The sequence below is a fragment of the Puma concolor genome, chromosome F2 (assembly GCF_028749965.1).
Source record: "Puma concolor isolate L17-30 chromosome F2, mPumCon1.1.hap2, whole genome shotgun sequence".
In the NCBI taxonomy this organism is placed as follows: domain Eukaryota; kingdom Metazoa; phylum Chordata; class Mammalia; order Carnivora; family Felidae; genus Puma; species Puma concolor.
Genome location: NC_141684.1, coordinates 15,747,890 through 15,775,480, shown reverse-complemented (window position 1 = coordinate 15,775,480; position 27,591 = coordinate 15,747,890). Strand labels below are relative to the sequence as shown.

Genomic DNA, 27,591 nt, shown 5'->3' with positions numbered 1-27,591 from the left:
CACCTGCTGCAGGTGAGCGGGCCCGCGTCACCTTTGACGGACATCACCTGCAGCAACCCAGGAGAAGCTCATCCTGGGGAAGGAAATGAATGGGTTGCCGGAAAGATTAGAGTCTGCTCGGAAGCGGTTGCAGCGGGCGATGTTTTAATACTGCTTTCTAAGTCTGGCCAACTTTCCCCTCTTCGCGAACTGTCTTATTCCACCGTGGTAGGATTTTGTAAACTCGTCTGGCTTGAATTGTAATCCTGTGACGGTGTTGGCGGGAGCTCGGCCGCTTCCTCGCGCTCCGTCTGGTGACACGTTTTGGGGAGAACCTCACATCACCAAAACCCCGCAAGGAAAAAGAGGATCTCAACGCTGACCCGGGGTCACCGAAGGAGCCTTTGAACCATGTGGACTTTCTTGGGCATTGCCACTTTCACGTATTTTTACAAGAAATGCGGAGACTTCGTCTCTTTTGCCAACAAGGAGCTCTTGCTCTGCGTGCTGGTGTTCCTGTCCCTGGGCCTGGTGCTGTCCTACCGCTGTCGCTACCGGAGCGGGGCCCTGCTCGGGCGCCAGCAGAGCGGCTCCCAGTTCGCGGTCTTCTCGGATATTCTGTCGGCCCTGCCTTTCATTGGCTTCTTCTGGGCCAAGTCGCCCCCGGGATCAGAAAATAAAGAACAGCTTGGGTCTAGGAGGGTAGGTTGAATTTTAAGTGGGCAAATGAAGGAGTCTCTTTTTTAACAAATTAGGATTGGGGGTCGCTCAGATGTAAATTTCATCTTTTCTAAAGGACAGAGGAAGCAGTTTAGATATTCTGGTATGAATTCTCATTTAATTTTCGTGGGTTTTTGTTTTGTTTTGTTTTGTTTTGTTTTTTTGGTTTTGTTTTTAAGCCCTTGACTGTTCTTCGGCTACATCCTTGACACTCAGGGGTGATGGAAAAGATTTGTTTCATTTAGTGTCGGTAGAGCTGATGCTGTAACGACACTGATTTGATAATGAATATAGAGGTGCTTGTGAAAGGGGATGTGAAATATTAGAATCTCATTTTGAAGGAGGACAGAATCACTTTCTGTGATTGGGGGAAAAAAAAGATATTTTATTTAAAACCTTAGGTAAGGATTGTGTTTGTACCTGAGAAGAAAGAAACCTGCTGCAGGTTAAGTCCACTGCTTCTAAATGACAGCTGGGTGGGGAAAGTAACAGAACAATTTGAAAAGTTAGTGGAATAAAAATTAGTTCAGCATTTCGAAGTCTTGGGCAAACACCTTCCTCTCCCCATGTCGGTGGAGCCTTGAGTAAATCAGTGGAGTGGTGTCCTAAGTCATGTGAGTAATTGAGTAAGGTCCTCAGTTCAGCCATGTTCCTAATTCAGAAGCTAGTCGTCAGTCATGTTTGAGGTTATGCCTCCCGCAAAGACAGTGGTAGGTGAGGGGGCAGTGGTCATTGACGCCGGAGCGTTTAGAGCCTGTTGGCCATGGGTGTTTGGATTTTTTCCCAAGAGTACTGGGGGACTTTTTAATTTTTTTTTTTTTAACACTTATTTATTTTTGAGAGAGAGCACAAGCAGGGGAGGGGCAGAGAGAGACTGAGAAAGAGGGGGAGAGAGACACACACAGAATCCAAAGCAGGCTCCAGGCTCCCAGCTGTCAGCACAGGGCCCGATGCGGGGCTCGAACTCACGAAACTGTGAGATCATGACCTGAGCTGAAGTCGGATGCTTAACTGAGTCACCCAGGTGCCCCTCGCTGGAGGGTTTTAAGCACGGGCGTAACAATACTGATTTTTACTTTTTAGAAAGAACGTTCCAGTTGGTGTGTGGAGAGTGGCTTGCAGGGCACGAGAACGGAAGCAGGCTCTCAGGTGAAAGATGGCAGTCGTAAGCCAAGTGAGGCATGATGGTGACTTGGAGTTAGGGCAAGTGGCCTCAAAAAGTGGTTTACTCTTTGAGGCTCCGGATTGACATTATTTTACTGGATCCACAGTACAGGGCTTACAGAAGGGAGGACTTCGTTTAGAATTTTGGTTCCACCACTTCTGTCTCTGGGACCTTTGGCAAATTGCTTCGTTTCTGTAAGAACGAGTTACCTCTTCTATTAGATGGGGGTGGCGCTGGTCTTGCTGCCAGTTAGGGAGTTAAATGATTGACTGCGGCTCATAATGAATAAATGGTAGCTATTAAGATTGCTGTAAAAGCGCTCATCTGTTAGGAACCTTTTGACTAGTGCTGTGTGCAGTGACGTGGTGGGTGTGGGTGCCAGCAATGGGAGAGGAGGGAGAGGCAGTCTTTAAGCTCAGTTTGAAATCTTCAGTGGTGTCTGAGGTAACTTCTGCCAGGGTCACGGACTGCTCGTGTAGGTGGCTGGAATGCCATTACGTCATGTGGTGTTGAGACATTTTGGCGAAGAGAAAATTTGATTACCAGCCATCAATAACTGGGTCTATATGTGAATGCCTCAGGCTTTCTGCTGCTTCTTAAACACCAGGGAGTTGGTGCAGGGAGTACAAAGTTCCCATTAGTGCTTCGTCTGTTGACCCTTCTTTGAATGGCTCAACCAACCCAGGTTCCCCTTCCAGGATTGTGTGTGTGTGTGTGTGTGTGTCTGTGTGTGTGTCTATGGTTTAACAGGGAAAAGTTAGGAAGAAAAACTGATAAGAAATGGCTAAGATGACAAAAAGGGCTTATCTTGCTCTCAGAACTATAATTTAAGAAAAATAGTCATTCTGCTCACTGAGAAATACTGGGAAGAGAAGGCTGTTGTCTTTTCCTCCTGGTAAAGGGCAAAAAGGTAATTTCTGTAAGAGAGACGATAAAAAGTGGAATGGACCCGCCCCAGTCCATGCAGAGTTAAAGGAAGACTGGATGAATATTAAAATCACAGAGGTGGGGCGCCTGGGTGGCGCAGTCGGTTAAGCGTCCGACTTCAGCCAGGTCACGATCTCGCGGTCCGTGAGTTTGAGCCCCGCGTCGGGCTCTGGGCTGATGGCTCAGAGCCTGGAGCCTGTTTCCGATTCTGTGTCTCCCTCTCTCTCTGCCCCTCCCCCGTTCATGCTCTGTCTCTCTCTGTCCCAAAAATAAATAAACGTTGAAAAAAAAATTTTTTTTAAATCACAGAGAATCAAAATTCTAAGGTTTTAGGTTTTAGGGATTATTAAAATCCCTTCAAAATGGCATTTGGGCTTATCTTAATCATTAAGGTCAGAGAAATCAAGAAAGATGGTTCCTTGCAATTCTGTATCTGAAACACATTTATATTTGTCAACCCACATACCGGGAAAAAATACTTATTTCGACCCTGAATTATTCATTTTAGAAAACCCAAGAGGCACTGTTATTCTCAGGGGGCATAAATCTCAAAACTGGACTTTTTCATCCTATGAATAAAGTTTTTATTGTCAGCCCAATTAGTGATAGGTTTGATATTTATTCCTAAATGGACCACCTGTTTGACTGGGCTCTCTTAGACTGTCAAGATGGGGCAAATGAAATATGTCCTTATATGTTAATGGCTTAAGTGTGAAGGGGTTGCACCCCACGGGATAGGATGGGTTATTTTGAACTTTCAGAATTTTCTTGAGTTAAATAATTCTCAATTAATAGATTAATAGCTAGGATGTGATAGTCTTTTTGTTATATAAAAGTAATTTTAGGTTAAGATAGATTTTTCAGATGAAAATCCAAAAGGACAAAATAAAAATGAATAGTGGAAATAAAAATGAATAGCTGTATAGTTTGCAACATGAAGTCAAAGTAGAAGTCTTATGTGATTTGCGTTTGGTAGATGCTTAGTATGTACTTGAAGAACTGAGTAATTAATGATAGACTTTTCCCTATAATAAGTCTTTGGAGCCCCTTGCAAACATTGTGTATATTTGGCCTGGTCTGGATTTCTAAATATATCTGTATAACAGCATTTTCTAAATATATATGGAAAATGTAGTATGTATTTCACTTTATTGGGGTATTATTATACATTTTTATTTAATACTTTGATATCATTGGGTTTTTAAAAAAAATTTTTTTAATGTTTATTTTATTTTTTTTTAATTTTTTTTTCAACATTTATTATTTATTTTTGGGACAGAGAGAGACAGAGCATGAACGGGGAAGGGGCAGAGAGAGAGGGAGACACAGAATTGGAAACAGGCTCCAGGCTCCGAGCCATCAGCCCAGAGCCTGACGCGGGGCTTGAACTCACGGACCGCGAGATCGTGACCTGGCTGAAGTCGGACGCTTAACCGACTGCGCCACCCAGGCGCCCCTAATGTTTATTTATTTTTGAGACAGAGAGAGACAGAGCATGAACGGGGGAGGGTCAAAGAAAGGGAGACACAGAATCTGAAACAGGCTCCAGGCTCCGAGCCATCAGCCCAGAGCCCGACGCGGGGCTCGAACTCACAGACCGCGAGATCGTGACCTGAGCCGAAGTAGGATGCTTAACTGACTGAGCCACCCAGGCGCCCCGGGTTTTGTTTTAGTGTTTATTTATTTTTGAGAGAGAGACAGAGCGTGAGCAGGGGAGGGGCAGAGAGAGAGGGAGACACAGAATCCAAAGCAGGCTCCAGGCTCTGAGCTGTCAGCACAGAGCCTGACACGGGGCTCGAACTCACGAACCGTGAGATCGTGACCTGAGCCGAAGTCTGATGCCCAACTGACTGAGCCACCCAGGCACCCCAGTATCACTGGTTTTTATATATGATCTGGATTTAAAAACATAGCACTGCATTTGGTTGATAATATTTGAGATGAAGGTTTTGCCCAAGATAGAAAAGGCCTGAGTGCCTATGTAGTAGCAGCATGATTTACGGATAGCAAATGTAGATACGTAATTAACTTTTTTTTTTTTTTTAACACAGCCCAAAAAAGGAACCAGTATTTCAGAAACTACCTTAATAGGAGCAGCTGCCTCTTCATCAATATCTTCTCAGAATGATCCAGAAGTTATCATTGTGGGATCCGGTGTGGTTGGCTCTGCTTTGGCAGCCATGCTTTCCAGAGATGGAAGAAAGGTGACAGTAATCGAGAGAGATTTAAAAGAGCCTGACAGGATAGTTGGAGAATTTCTGCAGCCAGGTGGTTATCGTGTCCTTAAAGACCTTGGTCTTGAAGGTAGGTCCATGTTAATTTTTAGGAGTTAATGTGGTATAAGCGAACCCTCTTCACTTTAGACTGTCCTATAACTGGTAAAAAGATATTTCAATTTGTTTACATTTCTAAAAGTCACTATACTCTTTACCAACCAATTTGCATGAAAATGAGAGCAAAGGAGAAGATAAGAGTTTAGTGGATGGGGAGATATAAAGGAGACTTAGTGAGATACAGTGAAGTGGCTAAAAAATAGAAATGGTCAAAATTAAAGATTGGAAAACTAGCATGAGGGCATGAAATCTAGTGAAGAGTGAAGGGAGCTGTCACTGGTGGAGTACATATTATGTGCTTGTTATGGAATCTTTTATTTAAGTATCATCTATTAAAGCAATAATTTTAGAAAGTTTTTTTTTAATGTTTATTTTTGAGAGAGTGTGTGAGCAGGGGAGGGGCAGAGAGAGAGGGAGACAGAGAATCCGAAGCAGGCTCCAAGCTGTCAGCACAGAGCCCGATGTGGGGCTTGAACCCATGAGCCATGAGATTATGACCTGAGCCAAAATTGGACGTTAAACTGACTGAGCCCCCTGGTCACCCCTAAATGATTTTTAAACACTAGCTGTTCATTTAGGAAATACTTACTCAGTGTCTACTTTGTGTGAGGTGCTGTACTTGGTGCCGAGGATATACCGGTGAATAAGACAGATTCATTGGCTACTCTTAAGGATCAGAGTACAAAATATGTCGGGCTCTGAGTTAAGAAAGAGCTTGCTTGGCTCATGTGGTAGGGAGGATAGTGTAATAATTATGTGAATTGATTCTGGAACTAGATGGCCTGACTTTGAATACCAGCTCAGGCACTGAAAGAGCTGTATGACCTTGGCTAAGTTATTTAACCTCCACAGCACCAGTTTCTTTTTTTTAAATTTTTTTTAATGTTTATTTATTTTTGAAAGAGAGACAGAGAGCAAGCAGGGCATAGGGAGAGGGAGACACAGAATCCGAAGCAGGCTTCAAGCTCCTGCTCTGTGTACCCGTTTCTTAATCCGTAAAATGGACATTGTATGTGAGTCCTTGCCTCATAGGTTACTATGAGGTTGAAATGAATTCCTATACACAAAGCACTCAGAACAGTGCCTGATACGTAGTAAGCATTATGTAAATGTTTGCTGTTTCATTCAAGGAGCTGAAAAGGAGGGCCGTGTCGCTAGAAAGTGTTGGGTGATGGGGAAAGGAGAATGACTTGAGATCAAGGTTGGAAAGACAGGCAGCAGCCACATCATGGAGGGCTTTGCAGTCAGTGGAGCAGGAGTGTGGCGTGATCTTGTTCATGCTGTACGTCTAAAGTGGCTTCAGACCTTAGACAGCTACTCACAATTACAAACACATTTTCTATCCTGACCCACCACATACGTATATATATAAATCTGGCTGAAATTTGTTTCATTTTTCTTTTTAAATACTTGTCATGATTCTACCCAAGTATATAATTCACAACTTGAAATTCATTTCAAAATTTATCATTGAGTCACACCCTGAAGTTGGGAGAATGCTGTTTTAAAAGAATATGTGGAGATGGTGTGGTCCATACACCGTAAGATGGTGGCAGTGGGGTAGCGACAGTCAATGCAGAGTCCAGTGCGAACTCATTGCTAAGTCCAAATGATAGATGATGGTGGTTTGGGCTAGCATGGTAGCAGAGGATATAACGAGAAGTGGTCCAACTGATGTTAAAAATGGCGTGACTTACTAAGGATTGGTGTGAGATATGGGGAAGAAGGAAATATTAAAAAGGATTCCTGGGTTTTGGTTTAAACAGCTGGTAGCTGGTATCATTTGCTGATAGGAACAGGCATTGGGGAGGAATTTATGGGACATGTTGAGCTATCCAAGAGGAGAAGTTAAGCAGAATATGTGAATCTCGGGTGCAGAGGAGTGGTTTGGGCTGGCTGGAGTTAGAAATTTCAGAGGTGTCAGCCTATCTGTAGTACGGAAAAGCCACAACAATGATTGAGGGCATGTAGGGAGAAAAGAGAAGACAGAATAAACTAAGTCCTGGGAAACTGGTATTTGAAGATCTGGTAGAAGAGAGAAGCCTGAAAAGGAGTCTGAGAAGGAGCTGGTAGAATGGCAGAGAAAGCCAGAGCGTTTGGTGCCACTTCATCCAAGAGAGGAGAAGGTTTTGGGTAGGAGGGGATGGGTATGTGTCACGAAGGGGAAGGGCACTATGTCACGGTTTGCTAACGAAGGGTCAGTAAGATGAGTACAGAAAAACGACCATGGGATTTTGCAGTTTTGAAGGTTGCTTGTGATGTTGACAAGAGGTTTCAGCAGAGTTGTGGAGACAAAGCTTAGACTGAAGTGGGTGGGAGTTTAAAAAATTTAGACTAGGAAAGCACTCTTGAGTTTTTCTGTAACAGAAAACAGAAGTAGGGCAGTAATGAGATGTAGATGTGAAGATAAAGAAGGTGTATTTTGATACTAGAGCATGTTTGGTGACGGAGATGATCAAGTAGAGAGGAATAAACTGATGACGCAAGAGAGAGAAATGACTAAAGGAGTGATGTCCATTCATTCATTTAATAAATATTCATTTAGCATGCACCATATTGTAGCTGCTGTTCTAGATGCTGAGGCTACAGTGGTGACCAAAACAGACACAAACTGTTTGAAGAGTGAGAAGGGAAAATAATGTTGAATGGAGTGGTGTGAGGGAAGGGGAGAGGTAAAGAGTGGGCAGATCGTGGGGGCTGAGACCATAGGATTTTATAGCCCACTATGTGGATTTGGCTCATATTCCAAAGGGAAGCCATTGGAGAAGTTTAAGGAGTTCTTCAATCTCATGTTTTAGAAGTGTGTTTAAAAATATTATTTAGAAGTATTCATGTTATTCTGTAGGAAAAGAGTGGCAAAGTCAGAAGCAGGGGGATCTGTTAGGAGACTATTGCAGAATCGGTGAGAGTTGATGGCTTGGAACATCCTAGGATCACAGCAGTAGAGTGGATGGGAAGTGGTCACACTCTGGAAACGCCTTTTGAAGGAAGAGTCAGTAGGACTTGCTGGTAAGTCACATATTAGGTATGAGAGAAAGAGAAGGGTCGGTACTTAAACAAGACTAGAAGACATTACCAGGAAGAGGTCCAGGACCGAACCCTGGGGAACTCTGATGTATGGCGATCAGTGAGGCAAGTGGAAGTGATAAAGGGGGACTGAGGAAGAGCAGTTAGTAAGGAGGAAAAGCAAAAGCCTTCAGGGCCCAGGACCCAAGTGGAGAGAGTGCTTTATGAAGAAGGAAAGTTATATCTCTGTGCTTTTGGGTTCCCTAACCACCATCTTACCGGAGAGGTTCACCTGAAGCAGATGTAACAATATCGTGAGACAGGATTTTGTTACTTTTATAGTTGAACATTAGGCACCGTAAATGCTCTCAAAACTGATGACTGTACATAGAATCATTTAGAGATCTAGCTTCAGGAGATACTTCCAAGGCTGTGGTAACAAGCCTCAGTGGATTTTTTTTTTTTCAATATATGAAATTTATGGTCAAATTGGTTTCAATACAACACCCAGTGTTCATCCCAACAGGTGCCCTCCTCAATACCCATCACCCACCCTCCCCTCCCTCCCACCCCCCATCAACCCTCAGTTTGTTCTCAGTTTTTAAGAGTCTCATGCTTTGGCTCTCTCCCACTCTAACCTCTTTTTTTTTTTTCCCTTCCCCTCCCCCATGGGTTTCTGTTAAGTTTCTCAGGATCCACATAAGAGTGAAACCATATGGTATCTGTCTTTCTCTGTATGGCTTATTTCACTTAGCATCACACTCTCCAGTTCCATCCACATTGCTACAAAGGGCCATATTTCGTTCTTTCTCATTGCCACGTAGTAGATTTTGATATGTAGTTCAATGCAAGAGTAAGGAGAGCCTCTAAAGTATTTTATCGAGTCCACATACAATGAATACCTTTAATATTACAAATACAAATTTTTATTAACATTCATTACGCTATGAATTTCCCCTGAGTTGTGATGAGATGTGGATGATAGAAACACTTGGAATAGTTACTTTTTAGAGTGTGGATTTTTAACATAATATGGACTGATCCATCCTGAGTTATGTTTTTTTTAATGTTGATTTTTGAGAGAGAAAGCACAAGCGGGGGAGGGGCAGAGAGAGACGGAGACACAGAATCCGAAGCAGGCTTCAGGCTCTGAGCTGTCAGTACAGAGCCCAGTGCCCGACTGGAACCCATGCACTGTGAGATCATGCATGACCTAAACCGAAGTCGGATGCTTAACCAACTGAGCCACCCAGGTGTCCCCTGAGTATGAGTTTTTAATAAGTGATTGCCCTATGGGTTAAGTTTAATATCTAGAACTCTTTTTGTTTTAAAAAAGTTTTATTTTGAGAGAGCGTGAGCAGAAGGGCAGAGAGGGAGGGAAAGAGAGAATCCCAAGCAGGCTCTGCACTATCAATGTGGAGGCCCACATGGGGCTCAAACTCACAAACTGTGAGATCACGACCTGAGCCGAAATCAAGAGTCGGACACTTAACCGACTGAGCCACTCAAATGCCTGCCCCAAGAACTCCTAAAATTAATATAAATGCTATATCTTTCTAATAACTCTTAATATCTGGTGGGGAACCTCTTATTTTCTTTAGGATTATTTTGGCTTTTCTTGGCCCTTTTGCTTTTCTCTATGTAATTTAGAAATAAATTTTCAAAATATCTCTGTCAAGATTATGACTGAAATAGCACTGAATCTGTAGCTCAGTTTTGGAATAATTTGCTTAGACTTCCTGTCCACGAATGTGGTATACTCCATTCAGTTAGGTCTTTAATGCATTTAAATAAAGATTCATAAATCTTGTATGTTTTTTGTTATATTTATTCCTTGATTCTGGTTTATATTTGGGCTTTCAAAAATGATACCTAATTTATTATATACTGTATACTTGGTTTGAGGTTCAGAAGTTATATGAGGTCATGGCATAAAGGTATGTTTGGATTTTTTATGGATGACTCCACCCCTAGCCTATGGTGAATGGCTTACTTCCATATGCCATGTCTCTTGGTATTGAATTTTTTGTGGTTTCTGTGTTATTGACAAGACATTTATGTATGGTGCTAAGTTTGATTGTCCCTGGTCATGGGGGCTCCTATCTCCTATTCAGGAGTGGCCCTTAAAAGTCCACTCTTACACTTGTGGTTCTGATGCCCTTATGCTGTTGCCTTTAAAACTTGTTCACTGGTTTGACTTTGAAGTTGCTTTTCATTTTTAGCATAGGCAGGTTTTCGTGTTTTGTTTTTTTCATTGTTGGTTTTATTTTTTAATTTGCCTTTTTATAGCAAGCAGTTCTGTATTTTTTAATGTGGAGGAGTGTTTTCCATGTCAGTTTATGTGATATACTGACCAGTAGTCTAATATTGTAAGTGTGGAGCCTTATGATTAATAGATAGTGATAGCTCTGTTATGTCACTGGCTTCAAAGTTATTGATGTCTAGTGTTCATGAAGCACGAATGTCATTGAAGTGTAGGGTAGTCTTTTTGCCTACTTAAGAAAGTAAAAGTGTGCAAAGTCTGTCATATTTGATTTTATCAATAAAGTTGAGACAGAGACAGATTTAAAAAATCTTAAATAAGACCTTATTTATATACTTGTCTTAAGATAGTTTACCCAAGGAAAAATTTTACTGTGCTATTATGCTTTTAACATTTTCTGGTATGTTCTAAAGTGGCCAGTGTAAACATTTCAAGTACTTCCATAATAGAGTTATGGGTTAAGAAAAACAAACTGTCTCAGTGCCTGGACAAAGCATTATAGAAATATTAAATGGGCTTCAGATATTTAGGTCGGAAAAGATTGGCAATTTGCTGAGACCCAAACTGAATACACTGCTACTTGGCAGCTCTTAGGATGTCTGTGCACTTTTCTCTGACTGAATTTTAACTGTAATAACTTAAGAACGATACTAAAAAACTAAGTAATTTTGATTCTAGGTCAGAAGTCTAACAAAATTCGGCCAGTTTGTCCCTGACTTGACCTTAAGGGCAATTAAAAAGCATATCAGAAAGCTAATTTATTTTGATTTTAGCTTAGATGTGTGATAGAATTCTTTGTGAAGATTTTCTTTCATCATGAGAATAATTGGAAATTATTCTAATGCATTTCATCTTAATATATTAACCTTGTTTATCATTATGATTTTAGGCCTATGCATAGTATTTTCTCAGTTGATACCTCATAATGTACTCTACCTTTCTAAGATTAATATTTGGTTTGTTTTCATTTCTTCTTTATTAGTGATAACACTATAGTAAACTTATTCTTATATATAACTTTAAAAATTCTTAAAACTTGGGGCACCTGGGTGGCTCAGTCAGTTAAGTGTCTGACTTCAGCTCAGGTCATGATCTCATGGTTCCTGAGTTCAAGACTCGCATGGGGCTCTGTGCTGACAGCTCAGAGCCTGGAGCCTGCTTCCAGTTCTGTGTCTCCCTCTCTCTCTGCTCCTCCCACCGCTCACACTCTGTCTCTTGCTCTCGAAAATGAACAAACATTAAAATATTTTTTTAAAATTCTTAAAAACTGGGGCGCCTGGGTGGCGCAGTCGGTTAAGCGTCCGACTTCAGCCAGGTCACGATCTCGCGGTCCGGGAGTTCGAGCCCCGCGTCAGGCTCTGGGCTGATGGCTCAGAGCCTGGAGCCTGTTTCTGATTCTGTGTCTCCCTCTCTCTCTGCTCCTCCCCCGTTCATGCTCTGTCTCTCTCTGTCCCAAAAATAAATAAACGTTGAAAAAAAAATTAAAAAAAAAAATAAAATTCTTAAAAATTAAAAATTATATTTTTAGGATGAACATAGATGAACTTCCAAGACTAAGATGATTAAATCAAAGGATGCTAACTTCTTTGTGGTTCTTGATAATTATTGCCACCATTACTTTCTAAAATGTTATTAACTGACAGTATGACCAGTAATATATAAATGTATCGGTTTTATCATCTCACCAGCAGTTTTCATAGATTTGGTATCTTAATGTTTCAGTTTATTTCATCGGTTTGTTTTTTCTTAATCAGGTTTTGAACAGTTTCCTGATCTGTTCAATGTTTCCATATTGCTTAATGTGAATCATCCTTAAACTTTTCACCCATTGACACTAGGATCTTAATATTTTTCCTATAGAAGTTAATCAATAGATTTTCTATACAAATATTAATCTTTTGTGATATTACAGATTTGCTCAGAGGGTTGTCTTTCAGATGCATTAAGACTTTTGAAATAGTTACTTATATTAATGTCCATTTGTCCAGATGGTTTCAATCGCTTTATGAAGAAAGAGACTCATTTTCAATGCCTCCATGTCTTTTGGTGCCTCATATAACTCTGGGCATGTTAACAAAACTGATTTTTTTTGAACTGAATTGTTTTGCAGATGCAGTGGAAGGTATTGATGCTCAGGTCGTACATGGCTACGTAATTCATGATCAGGAAAGCAAATCAGAGGTTCACATTCCTTACCCTCTGTCAGAAAACAGTCAGGTGCAGAGTGGAAGAGCTTTCCATCATGGAAGATTCATAATGGGTCTCCGGAAAGCAGCGATGGCAGAGCCCAAGTAAGACGACTCAAACGTATGATGTTAAAGAAACACATTTAAACTTGGCCTTTGCACAAATACCATTTCATAAATTGTCATAAGTGTTTGGGTATGGGCTGAAACATAGGTATTACTAAAGTAGACTGCAAGTTAGAAGAATGTTAGATCTTCAGTGCCTTTGTCAAGAATATCATGTGAAGAATTTCCATGTGAATGACACAGAACTATTGAGATTTTTCCTTTGACTAAATAGCGTTTCTATGTTGTTGGATTTAGAGGATAAACTTTTTAAAAATTCTTTTTAATATTTATTTATTTTTGAGAGGGTGAGAGAGACAGAGTGTGAGCAGGGGAAGCGGCAGAGAGAGAGGGCCACATAGAATCTGAAGCAGGCTCCAGGCTCTGAGGTGTCAGCCTCTAGAGAGCCAGACGCAGGACTTGAACTCACAAACCGTGAGATCAGAAGTCCGACACTTAATCGAGCCACCCAGGGGCCCCTAAAGGATACCCTTGTAATTAAGGTTTAAGTCCCTGTCTGCCTATTTGGGAGTTGGGGTTTGTGCTTATGGTATTTTCTGTTAAAAGTCAGAACAGAGGACTTCAAGGGAAAATCCCTTTTCCATTCTTAAAAAGGAAGGACCTAGTCTGGTAGGACTGGCTTCTTCTCTTAATTATTAACTTCTATTTTTCCCTAGCCTTTAGGCACTGTAATTGAGGAAGTTTCAAGCTTGAGAACCCTCATATCATTGGCAAAAGCTTAAGTGTTGAGTAAGCTAGTGAAGAAGTAAGTGGACTTACCCTTAGGACTGAAAGAATTTGATGTCTGTGGAAGTAGAATATGTTCATTGTAGAAAAATGGAAAAATCCACAGAAATGTACAAAGGTTTGTAAAAATTATCCATGACTCTTCTGACTAGAAGTAACTACTGTGAATAATTCGGTGGATAAAGTCCCAATTCTGTTTTCCCATCTGTGTATGAATTTGTGTGGGTGTGTAAAGTTTTTCTGCATGTACTTTTTTTAATGAATTGAGGTAAAAATCTAATGTTACTTTTAAAACTACTTTTAAAGATCATTAGATTAGTACCTATGTATTCAATTTTAAGAAATTAGAAAATAAAAACCACGCATAATTCTGAAACCCATTAATGATGTTTTTGCTTATCATTCCAGACCTTTTCTGTGTACATGTGTGCACACGTGTGTCCAGTTTACGTGGGTAAACTGGAGATAAGGAATTTATCTTTTCTTATGTAAGTTGTTTGAGCTACTCTGTTGTGATTTATGTCTGTGTATTTATCCTTTAGTACAAAGTTCATCGAAGGCATCGTGCTACAGTTATTAGAAGAAGATGATGCTGTAATGGGCGTACAGTACAGGGATAAAGAAACCGGGGACATCAAGGTGAGAGATACCAAATGTTAGCTCTTCCTAAGAGATTTTGTCTTCCTTCTTTTTCTCCTATTCCTTTAAAAAAGTAGGCCCACCAATTTACTGCTTGAGTTCTCTCTAAGCCCTCTGCAGCAGGATGGGTTTCAAATTGCAACACATTGCCCATTAGAGCACCTCACAAGGCTATACACACAGCTTTCCAGACACACCACTGGATTAGCTGTATTAAAGACCGAAGTGAGAAAAACAGAAAAGCAGAGGAGCCTGGAAGGCAAAAAAAAAAAAACAAAAAAAAAAACAAAGGATTCGATACAAAAGAAATGATTAGAATAAAGTAAACAAATTGTTTCAAATTGTTTAGATCTGAAAAGGAAAAAGTACCAGAATGCCTGGGGAGATAGCAGAGTAAAATAGTTTCCAGTATTTGCTCATTTTGGTTTAGCGAAAGAAGAGAAAGAGTGAAAGGCTAATCTGTTGGTTTTTGTGGATGGGTCACCACCACCTAGAAACTGTACTCTAATGGGGGTGACTGCAAGGTAATATAAATACATATATCCACATTTACAAAAATTCTTCTAAGCCCTAGCCACTGGTTGAAAGCATTACATGAAGTTAGAAAATTCTAGAATAGGGGAGGTGGGTAGGGGAATGGACTAAATGTGTGATCGGCATCAAAGAGGGTACTTGTTAGGATGAACACTAGGTGTTACATGTAAGTGATGAATCACTAAATTCTACTCCCAAAACCAACTACCCTATATGTTAACTAACATGAATTTAAAGTAAAAAAAGAAAAGTAAAGAAAATTCTAGAATAAACACTGGACTCGTCCTTGGACTTTGTGATGATGAGATTCAGTCTTCTGTGGTCCACACTTGCTTTGTAGTTGATTCCTCTGTTGTCTATCAAAGTGTAACTTAACTCCCAGATGATTTGGGTGGTAGTACTTTGAAGGAAGGCAGCCCCTCAGGAGAGCAAGTATTAATGTCTTCTTATGCATTAACTTAAGTTCCATAACAGCTTCTTTAGTAGCATTATCTTCATTACCCTCCATAATGTTGTCCAATAAAATATGTAAATATTTTAAATGTGGTCCTTTTACTTTGTATTTCTAACCATTTAGCTGAGTATTGTTTATCTTTGTTGTAGGAACTCCATGCTCCATTGACTGTTGTTGCCGATGGACTTTTTTCCAAGTTTAGGAAAAACCTGATCTCCAATAAAGTTTCTGTTTCATCTCATTTTGTGGGCTTTATTATGAAGGTACTATAGGAATATAATTATAGAAAAATAAACACAACTTGAAATTTGAAAATTATTAATTCTTTTTTTCCCCCCTAGCATGCACCACAGTTTAAAGCAAACCATGCTGAACTTATTTTGGCTAATCCGAGTCCAGTTCTCATCTATCAGATTTCATCTGATGAAACTCGAGTACTTGTTGACATTCGGGGGGAAATGCCCAGGAATTTAAGAGAATACATGGCTGAAAAAATTTACCCACAATTACCCGGTAAGAAAGAGATTTCATCCACATTGTAATCTGTAGTCTAAAATATCACAAAAGGCTGTCCATCTCCGGTTCTCACTAAAGCTGTTTCTAAATTAGGCCAAAGATAAACATGGCAGGTAAAAAAAAATGCATCTAGTCAGTCAGATACACTGGAGTTGAGCTGTTTTAGCACGTTGAAAAAAACAACCTTCAAATTAAAAAAAATTTTTTCAATATATTTTTTCATATTAATAATTAAATCATTGCTTTCAGGATAATTATTAATATTGGCATATGTGGTACTTTTTAAGGTGGTCCAAATAGCAATCTAAGGTCTCCGAATTCTAGAAATCTCTCTTATACTTAATTACTTTTGTGCTTGGTTTTTGTAGCCATAGTAGCTACCATTTATTGAATATCTACTATAAAGTGCTTTATAAACATAACTTAATCTACACAATCACCCTGTGAGGTAGGGCATTATCATGATCCCCATTTTATTAATGAGGGAACTAAGAATCAGCAAAAGGTCCTCCAAAGATAAATGATCACTAAGTGACAGAGCCAGTGTGAGGCCAGTTGTGTGTGGCTCATATAGCCCCCTTTCAGAATGTTAGAGCTGTAAGCAATCTTCAAGGTCATTTTTAGTTTTGAGTTGAATACAGAAAGGCTTCATGAGAGTTCAGGCATCTTTGCAAAACACTCCTAAAAAATTACTTTCTGACATGTATTTTTGAGACTTGAAGATGTCAGTAAAAAAAAAAATCTAAAAAATTAAGATTATTAATTGAAATATTAAAATATTGATAAAATTGAAGAGAAACCCTTTAATATGATTAGATGATATGATTATAGTAATAGGAAACTATCTGTGGTAGGTGTATATTTTGTTTAAAAATTGTTTCTTTTTCAAGTTTTTTTTGTCATGTTTTGTTTTTAAATAAGCGCTGTGCCCAATGTGGTGTTTAAACTCATGACCCCCAGATCAAGAGTCACATGCTCTACTGACTGGGCCAGCCAGGTGCCCTCTGGTTATTTTTTAATCTATGTGAAAGCACTCTGTTTAATAAGAATATAAACATCTGAAGAGGACTAAGATGGACTTAGATTTTTAATAATGACATTTTCAGGACGCCTGGCTGGCTCAGTCGGTTGAGCGTCTGACTCTTGATTTTGGCACAGGTCATGATCCCAGGGTTGTGGGATCGAGCCTTGCATGGGGCTCCACCCTGAGCATGCAGCTTGCTTAAGATTCTCTCTCTGTCTCTCTCTCTGTCTCTCTCTCTCTCTCTGCCTCTCTCTCTCTCCCTCTCTCTCTCTCCCTCTCTCTCTCTCCCTCTCTCTCTCCCTCTCCCTTTGCCCCTCTCCCCACCTCGTGCTCACTCTCTCTCCCAAATTAAAAAAAAAGACATTTTCAACATTTCAATATATTTTCACTTAAGCCATTTTTGAAGCTTTTAGGAAAAATGAATTATTCACCCTGAGGAAAAAGATAGTCAATAATGTGATATTTTTATTTTTTATTTTATTTTTTTATTTGTTTATGATTTTATTTTTAAGGAATCTCTATACCCAATGTGGGGCTCGAACTCACAACCCTGAGATCAAGAGTCGCACACTTTGGGGGCCTGCCTGGCTTGGTCAGAGCAGTGTGCGACTCTTGATCTCAGGGTCATGAGTTCTGGCCCCGTGTTGGGTATAGAGATTACTAAACAAAAATAAAATTACAGAAAAAAAAAAAGGTGCATGCTCTACTGACTGAACCAGCCAAGCGCCCCAATAATGTGATATTTTTGGCATTTTTTTTTTCTTTTACTGTAGATTGCCTTTTCCAGTACAGAGGTTCAGAACAGACTTCCCAGAGATCATGGTGGGAAACCATTTGTAGATTTATATTAATATTAGTTAGGTTATTGAAATTCTACTTATAGGAATGGAATAGTTTCAACGTAGGCGTTCTGCGCCTGTCTTCCCAGATCACAGTGAGAACTGTATGAAAAGACAGTTCATTTCCGATACAAGTAGAAGCATAAAACTTTAAAACTTGGGAGTGTCTGAGAGATGAGCTAATAACCAAAGCATTTCGTTTTATAGATGAAGAAACGGAAACTCAGAAAAGTAGAGCTCTCTGCATCTTACCCTTTTTCTACCGTACATATATTCCTGCTGTTTGTGAATTGGTAGTACATTTCATCTGTCATTACCAGGTTATGGTGGTGATGGTAACCTAAGTGTTAAATCTGATCCCTGTCAGTGAACATTTGGAAGAGAGGTGGGTGGTTTTTCTCCGTCTCCTCTCCTCTGAATTTGCTTCACTCTCTTCGCTTTTTTTGTTCATTCAGCTGTGTGTATCTATTTATATTAATTTTCTCAGATTTCTTAGTCATTCCTCAGCATGAATAACTAGGTGCTTAATCAACAATTGTGTTAATAAAATAATTAGTTCTTGATTTGCCACCAGGATATATGTAGCAACCATAACAGAAGTATAGAAGGTATTTATACTTGATTAAGAACATGTGATAATTGAAAATTGAATTTTATAAACCTTTGGGATTTATTGCAGATCACCTCAAAGAACCGTTCCTAGAAGCCATTCAGAATTCTCGTTTGAGATCTATGCCAGCAAGCTTTCTTCCTTCTTCCCCAGTAAACAAACGAGGTACCATTTGATTGGAGTGATTTATAAAGTATATTCCAGATATGTAAATTCCAAATATTCCAAATATAATATGTGATTAAATGTATGCTGCTGGGAATGATATGTGGGACAGAGAAGTGGTTCCTGTGGATGAACACATTACTAACACCAAAATTAGTTTTATGATATCTTTATTATTTAATGTTGAGTGCATTTAAGTCATTATTTGGGATACAACAGTTAAATATAGTCCTAAATCTAGAAAAGGCCGTTTTCTGGTCAGGGGTATCAACTGGTAATTTCAGAACACTGTTGATAAATGCTGTAGTCAAAGCCCACTCGTGGTACCACAAGATTCATTGTGGCAGGGAGGGGAGCTTGTGAACTAGGAAGGGTGATTTGGGAAGACATGTCTCAGGCAAGAAAACGGGGGTTGGGGCAAGAAGGGTTAGTGGGAGTTCATTAGGTGGACAGTGAAATGAGGGACTTCTAAGTAGATGGAATAGCATCTGCAAAGGCCACGAAGGCTGAGAAATGGTGGCACTTTCAGTGAACTCAAGTGGTTTCCTGTGACTGGAGCGTAGGCTAGGTGTCAGAGTGGTAGAAAGGTAAGGTATTTATTTAAAGTTTAGTTTTAATCCTGTAGACAGTGGAAAGTCATTGCAACTTTTTTTTTAATAATAGCTTTTCTGAGATGTAATTCATAAATCATATGGCTCATCCATTGAAGTTTACAATCCATTTGTTTTTAGTATATTCATAGATCAATGCAGCCATCACCACGGTCAGTTAAAACGGACTCTAAAGAGCCTTTTTATTACCCCAAAAAGAAACCCTATATCCATTAGCAGTCGCTACTCATTTTCTCCCGACTCCCAGCCCCAGGCATCCATTAGTCAGTCTGCTTTTTGTCTCTGTGGATTTGCCTATTTTGGACATTTTCTATAAATGAAATCAGTGGATCCTTCGTAAGTGGCTTCTTTGAGGTTCATCCACATTGCAGTATGTGTGAGTCCTTCATTTGTTTTCATGGCACAATGATACTCCATGTGTGGATATACTACATTTTAACCAGCTATTCATCAGTTGATAGACATTTGGCTTGTTTTCATTTTTGGTTATTATGAACAGCGCTGCTGTGAACGTCTGTATATGCGTCTATGTACGGACATAATTTTCATTTTTCTTGGGTTTGGTAACTCTGTTTAACTCTTTGAGGAACTGCCAAACTTTTCCAAAGTGGCTGCCCCATTTTACATTCCCATTAACAATGTATGAATGTTCCAGTTTCTCCACATCCTCAACATTTGTTATTATCTGTCTTCTTGCCCATAACCATTCTAGTAGGTGTGAAGTGATATCTCATTGTGGTTTTGATTTGTATTTCTGTGATGGATAATGATGCTGAAAATCTTTTCATATGCATATTGGATATTTGTATATCTTCTTTGGTGAAATGTCCATTCAGCCTGCACATTTTTTTTTTTTAATTTTTTTTTTTTTTTTTTTAACGTTTATTCATTTTTGGGACAGAGAGAGACAGAGCATGAATGGGGGAGGGGCAGAGAGAGAGGGAGACACAGAATCGGAAACAGGCTCCAGGCTCTGAGCCATCAGCCCAGAGCCCGACGCGGGGCTTGAACTCACGGGCTGCGAGATCGTGACCTGGCTGAAGTCGGACGCTTAACCGACTGCGCCACCCAGGCGCCCCAGCCTGCACATTTTTTAATTGGTTAAATTAATTAAAAAAACTTTTGTTGAGTTATAGGAGTTCTTTATATATTCTAGATATAAGTCCCTTGTCGGATAAATGATTTGCAAAAACTTTTCTCATTCCATGGATTGTCTTTTCACTTCTTGAAGATGTCCATTGAAGTTTTTAATTTTCATGAAGTCCAGTTTATCTGTGTTTTTCTTTTGTCACTTTGTGCTTTTGATGTCATATCTAAAAAGACTTTGCCCTAGGAGTGCCTGGGTGGCTTAGTGGGTTAGGTGTCCAACTCTTGATTTGGCTCAGGTCATGATCTCATGGTTTGTGAGACTGAGCCCCTCTCTACACTGAGAGGGCGGATCCTGCTTGTGATTCCCTCTCCCTCTCTTTCTGCCCCTCCCCTGCTTGTGCACTCTCTCTCAAAATAAATAAATAAACTTAAAAATACTAGCATGAGAAACCGCAGCATTTAAAATAAGTAAGTAATTAAAAAGGGTTTGCCCTATTCAGGATTGTGAAGATGTAATCCTGTATGTTGTTCTAAGAGATTTATAGTTTTAGCTACTACATTTGGGTGTTTGATCCATTTTGAGTTAAATTTTGGGTATGGTGTGAGGAAGGGGTTCAGCTTCGTTTCTGTGTAGATACCTCGTTGTCCCAGTACTATTTGATAAAGAGTAGTCTTTCCCCATTGAAGTGTCTTGGCACTCTTGTCAAATTAGACTGTAAACGTAGTATGAGTTTTCTCTTTCAACAATATTTTGTAGCTTTCAGAGTGTTTTATTACGTTTCTTTTGTTAAACTTATTTCCAAGTATTTTATTCCTTTTCATGCAATTGTAAATAGACTTGTTTTCTTAACTTCATTTTAAGATTCTTCATTGCTAGTGTACAGAAATACAATTGATTTTTGCCTGTGTATCTTATATCTTGAAACCTTGCTGAACTCATTTGTTTCTAATAGTTGGAAAGTTTTAAATGAGATGGTGGCACGATTAGATTTTTATCTTAGAGGTAATACTCTGCTGTCGAGAGTGGTTTGGAAGAAGGGTCAGGCAAAAGCTTACAGTAAGGCCATTGTTCCACGAGGGTGGTGGTGAGAGGTTGGAACGCCGGGCCATGGCAGTGAGAATGGAAGGTAGGGAGTGGAAACGTGTGTCTCTGGGATGTAGAACGCATGAAAGTTGGTGACCCGTTGGCTGTTGTAGGGAGAGAGAGGTCTCTTGATGGATTACACGTTTCAGGCTTAGATGATTTTGCCAGCTGTTTGCTAATATTGGAAATACAGGGAAAAGAATGTAAGTTTAGGAAGTGTGGGAAGGGGTGGTGAGTCCGCTCTCGGGCATATTGTGTATGAAGTGCTGGCAGGGCGTTGGAGGAGAGGTGCGGAACACCCCTGACAGCCTGAGAGCAGGTCCCCAGAGACAGGTGTGGGTGGGAGCTGTCGCTACCCGGTGGCTCCTGAACGTAAACAGATGGAATTTGCTATGGGAAAACATGCATAATAAACTACTAATCGTATAAAGAAACTAATGCAAAGCAGAATGAAGAGGGCAATGCCAAACTGATATAAATAGCATGCCAGCAACAATTGGTGGAATTAGAAATGATCCTTGGAGAAGGAGGAATAAAAGCTGTTTATAGTTTGTGGGTTTTTTATTTTTTTTTTCTTTAACGTTTATTCCTTTTTGAGAGACAGAACACAATGTGAGCTGGGGAGGGGCAGAGAGAGAGGGAGACACAATCTGAAGCAGGCTCCAGGCTCTGAGCTGCTAGCACAGAGCCCGAAGAGGGGCTTGAACTCATGGACCGTGAGATCATGAGCTAAGCCGAAGTCAGATCCTTAACTGACTCAGCCACCCACGCACCCCATATAGTCTGTGGTGTTTTTAGTGAAGATATTAGAGAAATACTTAGGAAATGTGAATTAATATTTAGAAGCTACCTTTTTAGAAGCTAATATTTATGTGTATTCTACAATTAGTTACAAATGTAACTGTGACGTTACAGAAAATAGTTACCCATAATCTTGCCACCTTCACATTACTATTACGGTTGTCTGTGTCTCTTACAAATACAATTAAATAAACGCTTTGTTGAAATGTTACTCAAGTCTTAGGTCATTAAGTGGGCTGACAGGGGCCTGGGGAGCGCGGTCAGGCCGCTCAGGCAGGCGCACCTGCGGTCAAAGGGTGGCGCCTCCTGCCTCTGCAGTTTTGAATCAAAGAGCTGATTTTCAGGTAAGATTCAGTCAGGGCTTATTTGTCCAAATTAACTTCAGAAAGGTTTGGAATATCTGCTTGTTCCTGCTCTTTAATTCAGACTGCAGCATGGCTGGGTATCATCTTCCCAGGGCCCGCTTTCTTTATTTAAAAAAAAAATTTTTTTTAATGTTTATTTCTGAGAGAGAGACAGAGCATGAGTGGGGGAGGGACAGAGAGAGAGGGAGACACAGAATCCGAAGCGGGCTCCAGGCTCCGAGCTGCCAGCACAGAGCCCAACGCGGGGCTCAAACTCACGAACCATGAGATCATGACCTGAGCCGAAGTCGGTCGCTCAACCAACTGAGCTACCCAGGCACCCCAGGGCCCACTTTCTTTAACTTCAAACTTTACGGACATTTCTCTAGAGTGTGCTGGCAGCCAGTGTTGCCATGAAATGTCAGACCTCTTCATTTTTCCCATGTCGAAGACTTGCTTTTTGTGCCAAGATTCTTTTGGTGTTTTCACGAAAGAGGCCTTATGCGTATGTGACAGTTTGACTTCACCTTTGATTCACATGTGACTTTCCCGAGGGCAGGGACCATGTTCTCGTTCTCACTGTATCCCCAGTGTCTGTGACCTACTAGGTGCCCAATATGGACTAACTGAATTTTTGCATCAGCAAATTTTAGGCATGATTTGTTCCCTTGTATTTTCACATCTTGATTTTCTGGCTCACACTCACGTTTAGAAAGTAACAGACTATTTTTTTATGTGTCTTAAGGGATGATGTCATAATCTAAATTCTCTCATTGTAGGCGTTCTTCTTCTGGGAGATGCGTATAATATGCGGCATCCTCTTACTGGAGGAGGAATGACTGTTGTTTTTAAAGACATAAAGATATGGAGAAAATTGCTAAAAGGTATCCCTGACCTTTATGATGATGCAGCTGTTTTCCAGGTAGGATATTCAATCATTCTTTGACAGAGGTGCCTCAAGACAGATTTCTTTCTAGGCCTAAGAGGGATGGGACCTCCTTGGGGGGATCTGTACCTGGGAGGAGCCTGATCCTAAGTCATGGTTCTCAGGCAGCCTTGTTCCCGTGTAAAGAATCTGGGAGCCTGTGCACCCCATGAATCTTACCGAATTTCTGTTTTTTTGTTTTTTAAAAATGTTTGTTTATTTGAGAGAAAGAGAAAGCGTGAGCAGGGGAGGGGCAGAGAGAGAGAAAATCCCAAGCGGGCTTTGTGCTGCCAGCACAGAGCCCAACACAGGGCTTGAACCTGTGAACTGGGAGATCATGACCCAAGCCGAAATCAAGTCAGATGCTTAATCGACTGACCCCCCCTACCAGGTGCCCCAGTTTCTCCATTTTTGTATGAGTATTACGTAGCATTGGTTGGCACAGGCCACTTCGCCTGTAGTGATTGTACATTTAGCTTCAGAGTCATGGAGCTCATTGCTCTGGAGATGTGTTCTTGTGTGTGCGTGTGTGCGTGTGTGTGTAAATGACGAATATAAGGCTGCATTACTTGTAGGTAGTCCTCAGGATAAACATCAGCTTGAGGGGATTATAAGCACTCATTTGCACTGCCCCCCAGCTTTACCATATAACAAGTGATCTCTTTCTTTTTTAGGCCAAAAAATCATTCTACTGGGCAAGAAAAACATCTCATTCCTTTGTTGTGAATATCCTTGCTCAGGCTCTTTATGAATTATTTTCTGCCACGGATGGTAAGTATATCTTACTTTCTTCAGTTTTTTTTTTGTTTGTTTGTTTTTTAATTTATTTTGAGACAGGGAGAGGGGCAGAGAGAGAGAATCGCAAGCAGGCTCCTCACTGACAGTACAGAGCCCAGTGCGGAGCTCAAACTCATGAACCATGAGATCATGACCTCAGCCAAAGTCGGACTCTTAACCAATAGAGCCACCCAGGTGCCCCTAAGTATAGATAATTTTTAATGGAAATTACGGAGTTTTAAAATTAAAAAATTGATTTTTATCACAGGAAGGGAACTGAATTATAAAAAAGTTAGTCGTTAGGCCACAAATAGAAATATTTACCAAGTCTACTGACTCCCAACTGGTGGCCCTTAACTCCATCCTTGCGCAAGACTTTTAGCCTCTAGTTATCACGTATCCACCACTTTGTGGGGAAGTATTAACAGCAATACTTCAATAATGTGTCCATTCATTCCTCTGGCCCAAATCAGCTCACGCGGAGCCACAGATGCACAAAGTCGTGATGGAGGGTCTTCTGGCCGTGAATGAAAACGAAACATAGTTGTTAAGCCTTTTCTTCCTTGAACACCAGTTACGATTTCTGTTCGTTGTATTTTGTAAAATAAGTAATGAGCTTCGTAACAAGGTTAGATTTTCGTCTCCTGCTACAATGCACGAATAGCAGAATGCGTCCCCCTTCTACTCACTTGAAACGTTCCCATGCTTTTGTATTTGCTTCCACATTGTAAAGTGGCGATGGTCAGTCTGTATATTGAGGAAAACGTGACGCAGCAGAAGCAGTAGAAATGGAGGAGGAGGCGACCGTGCCACGATGAAATCGGACATTTACGTTTTCAGGAATAAATGTGACTCCAATCCTATTACCTCAGATATTTACAACAAGCCTACTTCCGTGAACTGGCGATCCAGCTCTTTGGTGACCTGATACGGCACAAGTGCCTTCTGTAGCCTCCATACACGTTATCCTTGCTAAAAGAAAAAAAACAACTCATTGATGGTGGTTTGCCAATCTACCCTCTCTTGCTAACTGGCACGGAAGCTAAACTGGCGGGGTGGGCAAGTAAAAAGAAAAGTTTTGAGTTTTTCTAAGCACTTCTTTTTAAGTTTTCCTAAGCTCTTGAGAGTCTTACGTTATGAATTTCAATCTGCCAACAAACAACTTAAAAGAAATTACGATAGAAGAGGAAAGAGTTTTATTGGAGTGAGATTATCTATTATATCCTTTTTTATCTGTTCTAAAGAAAAATCTTAAGTATACCTGAAAAGAACATTGATTCTAAATAGAAAGATTATTGGTTGATAATACTCTGTTGTGAAGGTTTGACAGGTTACTTTGAAAAGTATGAAAAAGTATACAAATACAAGGCATTAATATTTAATATTCACAGCTATTTTTACTTGATAATATGCTCAGAAATACAGGTTGGGTATCTTAGAGATTGGGAGTTTGGGTTCTAGAATTGTGTTTTTTGTTTTTGTTTTTGTTTTTGTTTTTTTTTTAATGTTTATTTATTTTTGAGACTGAGAGAGACAGAGCACGAATGGGGGAGGGGCAGAGAGCGAGGGAGACACAGAATCGGAAGCAGGCTCCAGGCTCTGAGCCATCAGCCCAGAGCCCGACGCGGGGCTCGAACTCATGGACCGTGAGATCGTGACCTGAGCTGAAGTCGGACGGTTAACCGACTGAGCCACCCAGGCGCCCCTAGAATTGTGTTTTTATGACCAAAAGAATTTACAACATATTTGCATCATTTAATGAATTTACAACACAGTCAAGGAAATAACACTTAAACAACTTTAACTTCTGAGACCTGCATGCTTTTTACAGTGATTATTTACTAACAGAAAAGTTTGTTCACACTTAAGCTATTGCCCATAATGCTAATTATGGAATTTAAAAGAAATTTTGAGTTGTTGAAATTCCAGGACTAGATTTTTTAAAAAATTATAAGGTTTGGTCTATGTTACATTTTTTTCTGACAGATCATTAGCACCCTAAAATAAATGTGTGAATATTTTGATTCAGAGTGATTTTAAAATTTTATTTTAGATTCCGTACATCAACTAAGAAAAGCCTGTTTTCTTTATTTCAAACTTGGTGGAGAATGTATTGCTGGTCCTGTTGGGCTGCTTTCTGTGTAAGTTGTATTTATTTATTTAAATATATTTAATGTTTATTTATTTTGAGAAAGAGTGCAGGCAGGGGAGGAGCAAAGGGAGACAGAGAGAGTGAGAGAGAGAGAGAGAGAGACAGAGAGAGAGAGACAGAGACAGAGAGAGAATCCCAAGCAAGCTCCGTGCTGTGAGTGCAGAGCCCGATGTGGGGCTTGAACTCCGACACTGTGAGATCATGATCTGAACTGAAATCAAGATTCGGACGCTTAACCTACTGAACCACCCAGGCACCCTGGGTTGTTTTGATGACACAGGAACTGGGTATTTCAGATCTTCTTTGGGACTGCTCAGTTTATCAATTACTGCAAGTCTTTCTTCCTGATACATTTTGTCACTTTACTATCCATTAGAATCTCAATCAGAAGGTAGCTCAGAGAAAGGAAAAAAGCAACACTTAGTCCTGTGTTTGACTTCTGGGAAAAGTGGTGAGCAGAAGTTGGTGGTAGAGGGGGCCAAAGCCCTGATTAAAATAGAAACTTAGTTTTTGCTGGTGGGTTTAACCACATGATCTGATTGTTGGGAGCCACAGATAACAGAGGAATTTGTATTTAAAACTTAATTCAGTTGACGTGCAGGGACTTGTGAAACTCAGTAATGGTTTTGACAGTACAGGCATACATAGAATTATTCTTGAAAAGTCTGCAGGGTAAAATTCTTCAAGTCTCTTCTCATTCGTCTATGATCTGAATGTCAATACTGTTATCTTTGGAAAACCCAAGACTCCCACAGGTCAGGCCATCCAGGTACTTCGGACTGAGGTCTCAAGATCAGTGGAACAGCTCAGAACATACAGTTTATGTGAACTAGACTAAGAGTTGCTGGCTTCTCTGACAGGGGATAGTCTAAGGAGTTTCTTGTAAGAACATGTATCTGTCCCTGTCATCATACAGCGGGCCACACAAGCTTGCAGAGTCCTCTAAAGTGTAGAGCGTGTGTTCAGCTTTGTAGATGATACATAATTAGAACCTTTTTATGAGTAAATTTTAATTGCCGGGTCTTACTAATATATATATGGTTTTTTTTGTTTGTTTTTTTCTGTTACAGACTGTCTCCTAACCCTCTAGTTTTAATTGGACATTTCTTTGCTGTTGCGATCTACGCCACGTATTTTTGCTTTAAGTCGGAGCCTTGGATTACAAAACCCCGAGCCATTTTCAGTAGTGGTGCTGTCCTGTACAAAGCATGCTCTGTAATATTTCCTCTGATTTACTCGGAAATTAAGTACTTGGTTCATTAAGCTAAAAAGGGAACCATTTGTGAACGAATATTTGGAACTCACCAAGTCCTAAGAGACTCTTGGAAGAGGATGTACATAGCAGAGAAGGAAACCACTTCTAAAGTGGAAACTCTTGGACCAAGATTGGGGTTAATTTGTTTTTGAGGTTATTTGTATATAAACATGTAAATATATACTTTGCAATTTAAAACGAAGGGTAAAATAGACATTTGAGAGAAATGATCGTGATCATAAATTAGTGCTAACACTGAGGCTCTGCAGTTTTTCTTTTGACTTTGGGGATTTGGGCAGAGTCATGCGGGACATGCAAATAAAGTGGAGAATGAGCTCGAA

General features: G+C 40.2%; 1 protein-coding gene across 1 annotated transcript; it reads left to right on the top strand.

Annotated features, from left to right (window-relative positions):
* The first annotated feature begins 390 nt into the window (after positions 1–390).
* SQLE (squalene epoxidase) lies at positions 391–27,591 on the top strand. Its single transcript, XM_025922839.2, has 11 exons — positions 391–681; positions 4,843–5,095; positions 12,504–12,684; positions 13,974–14,070; positions 15,208–15,321; positions 15,400–15,571; positions 18,117–18,212; positions 22,921–23,063; positions 23,741–23,837; positions 25,897–25,984; positions 27,066–27,591. The coding sequence occupies exons 1-11, from the start codon at positions 391–393 to the stop codon at positions 27,256–27,258; spliced, it is 1,725 nt and encodes a 574-aa protein (XP_025778624.1). The 3' UTR covers positions 27,259–27,591.

Coding starts and splice junctions, on each gene's coding strand:
- SQLE (XM_025922839.2), top strand. CDS start 391: ATGTGGACTTTCTTGGGCATTGCCACTTTCACGTATTTTTACAAGAAA. Junction 5,096..12,503: donor TAAAGACCTTGGTCTTGAAG/GTAGGTCCATGT, acceptor ATTGTTTTGCAG/ATGCAGTGGAAGGTATTGAT. Junction 14,071..15,207: donor AAGAAACCGGGGACATCAAG/GTGAGAGATACC, acceptor TCTTTGTTGTAG/GAACTCCATGCTCCATTGAC.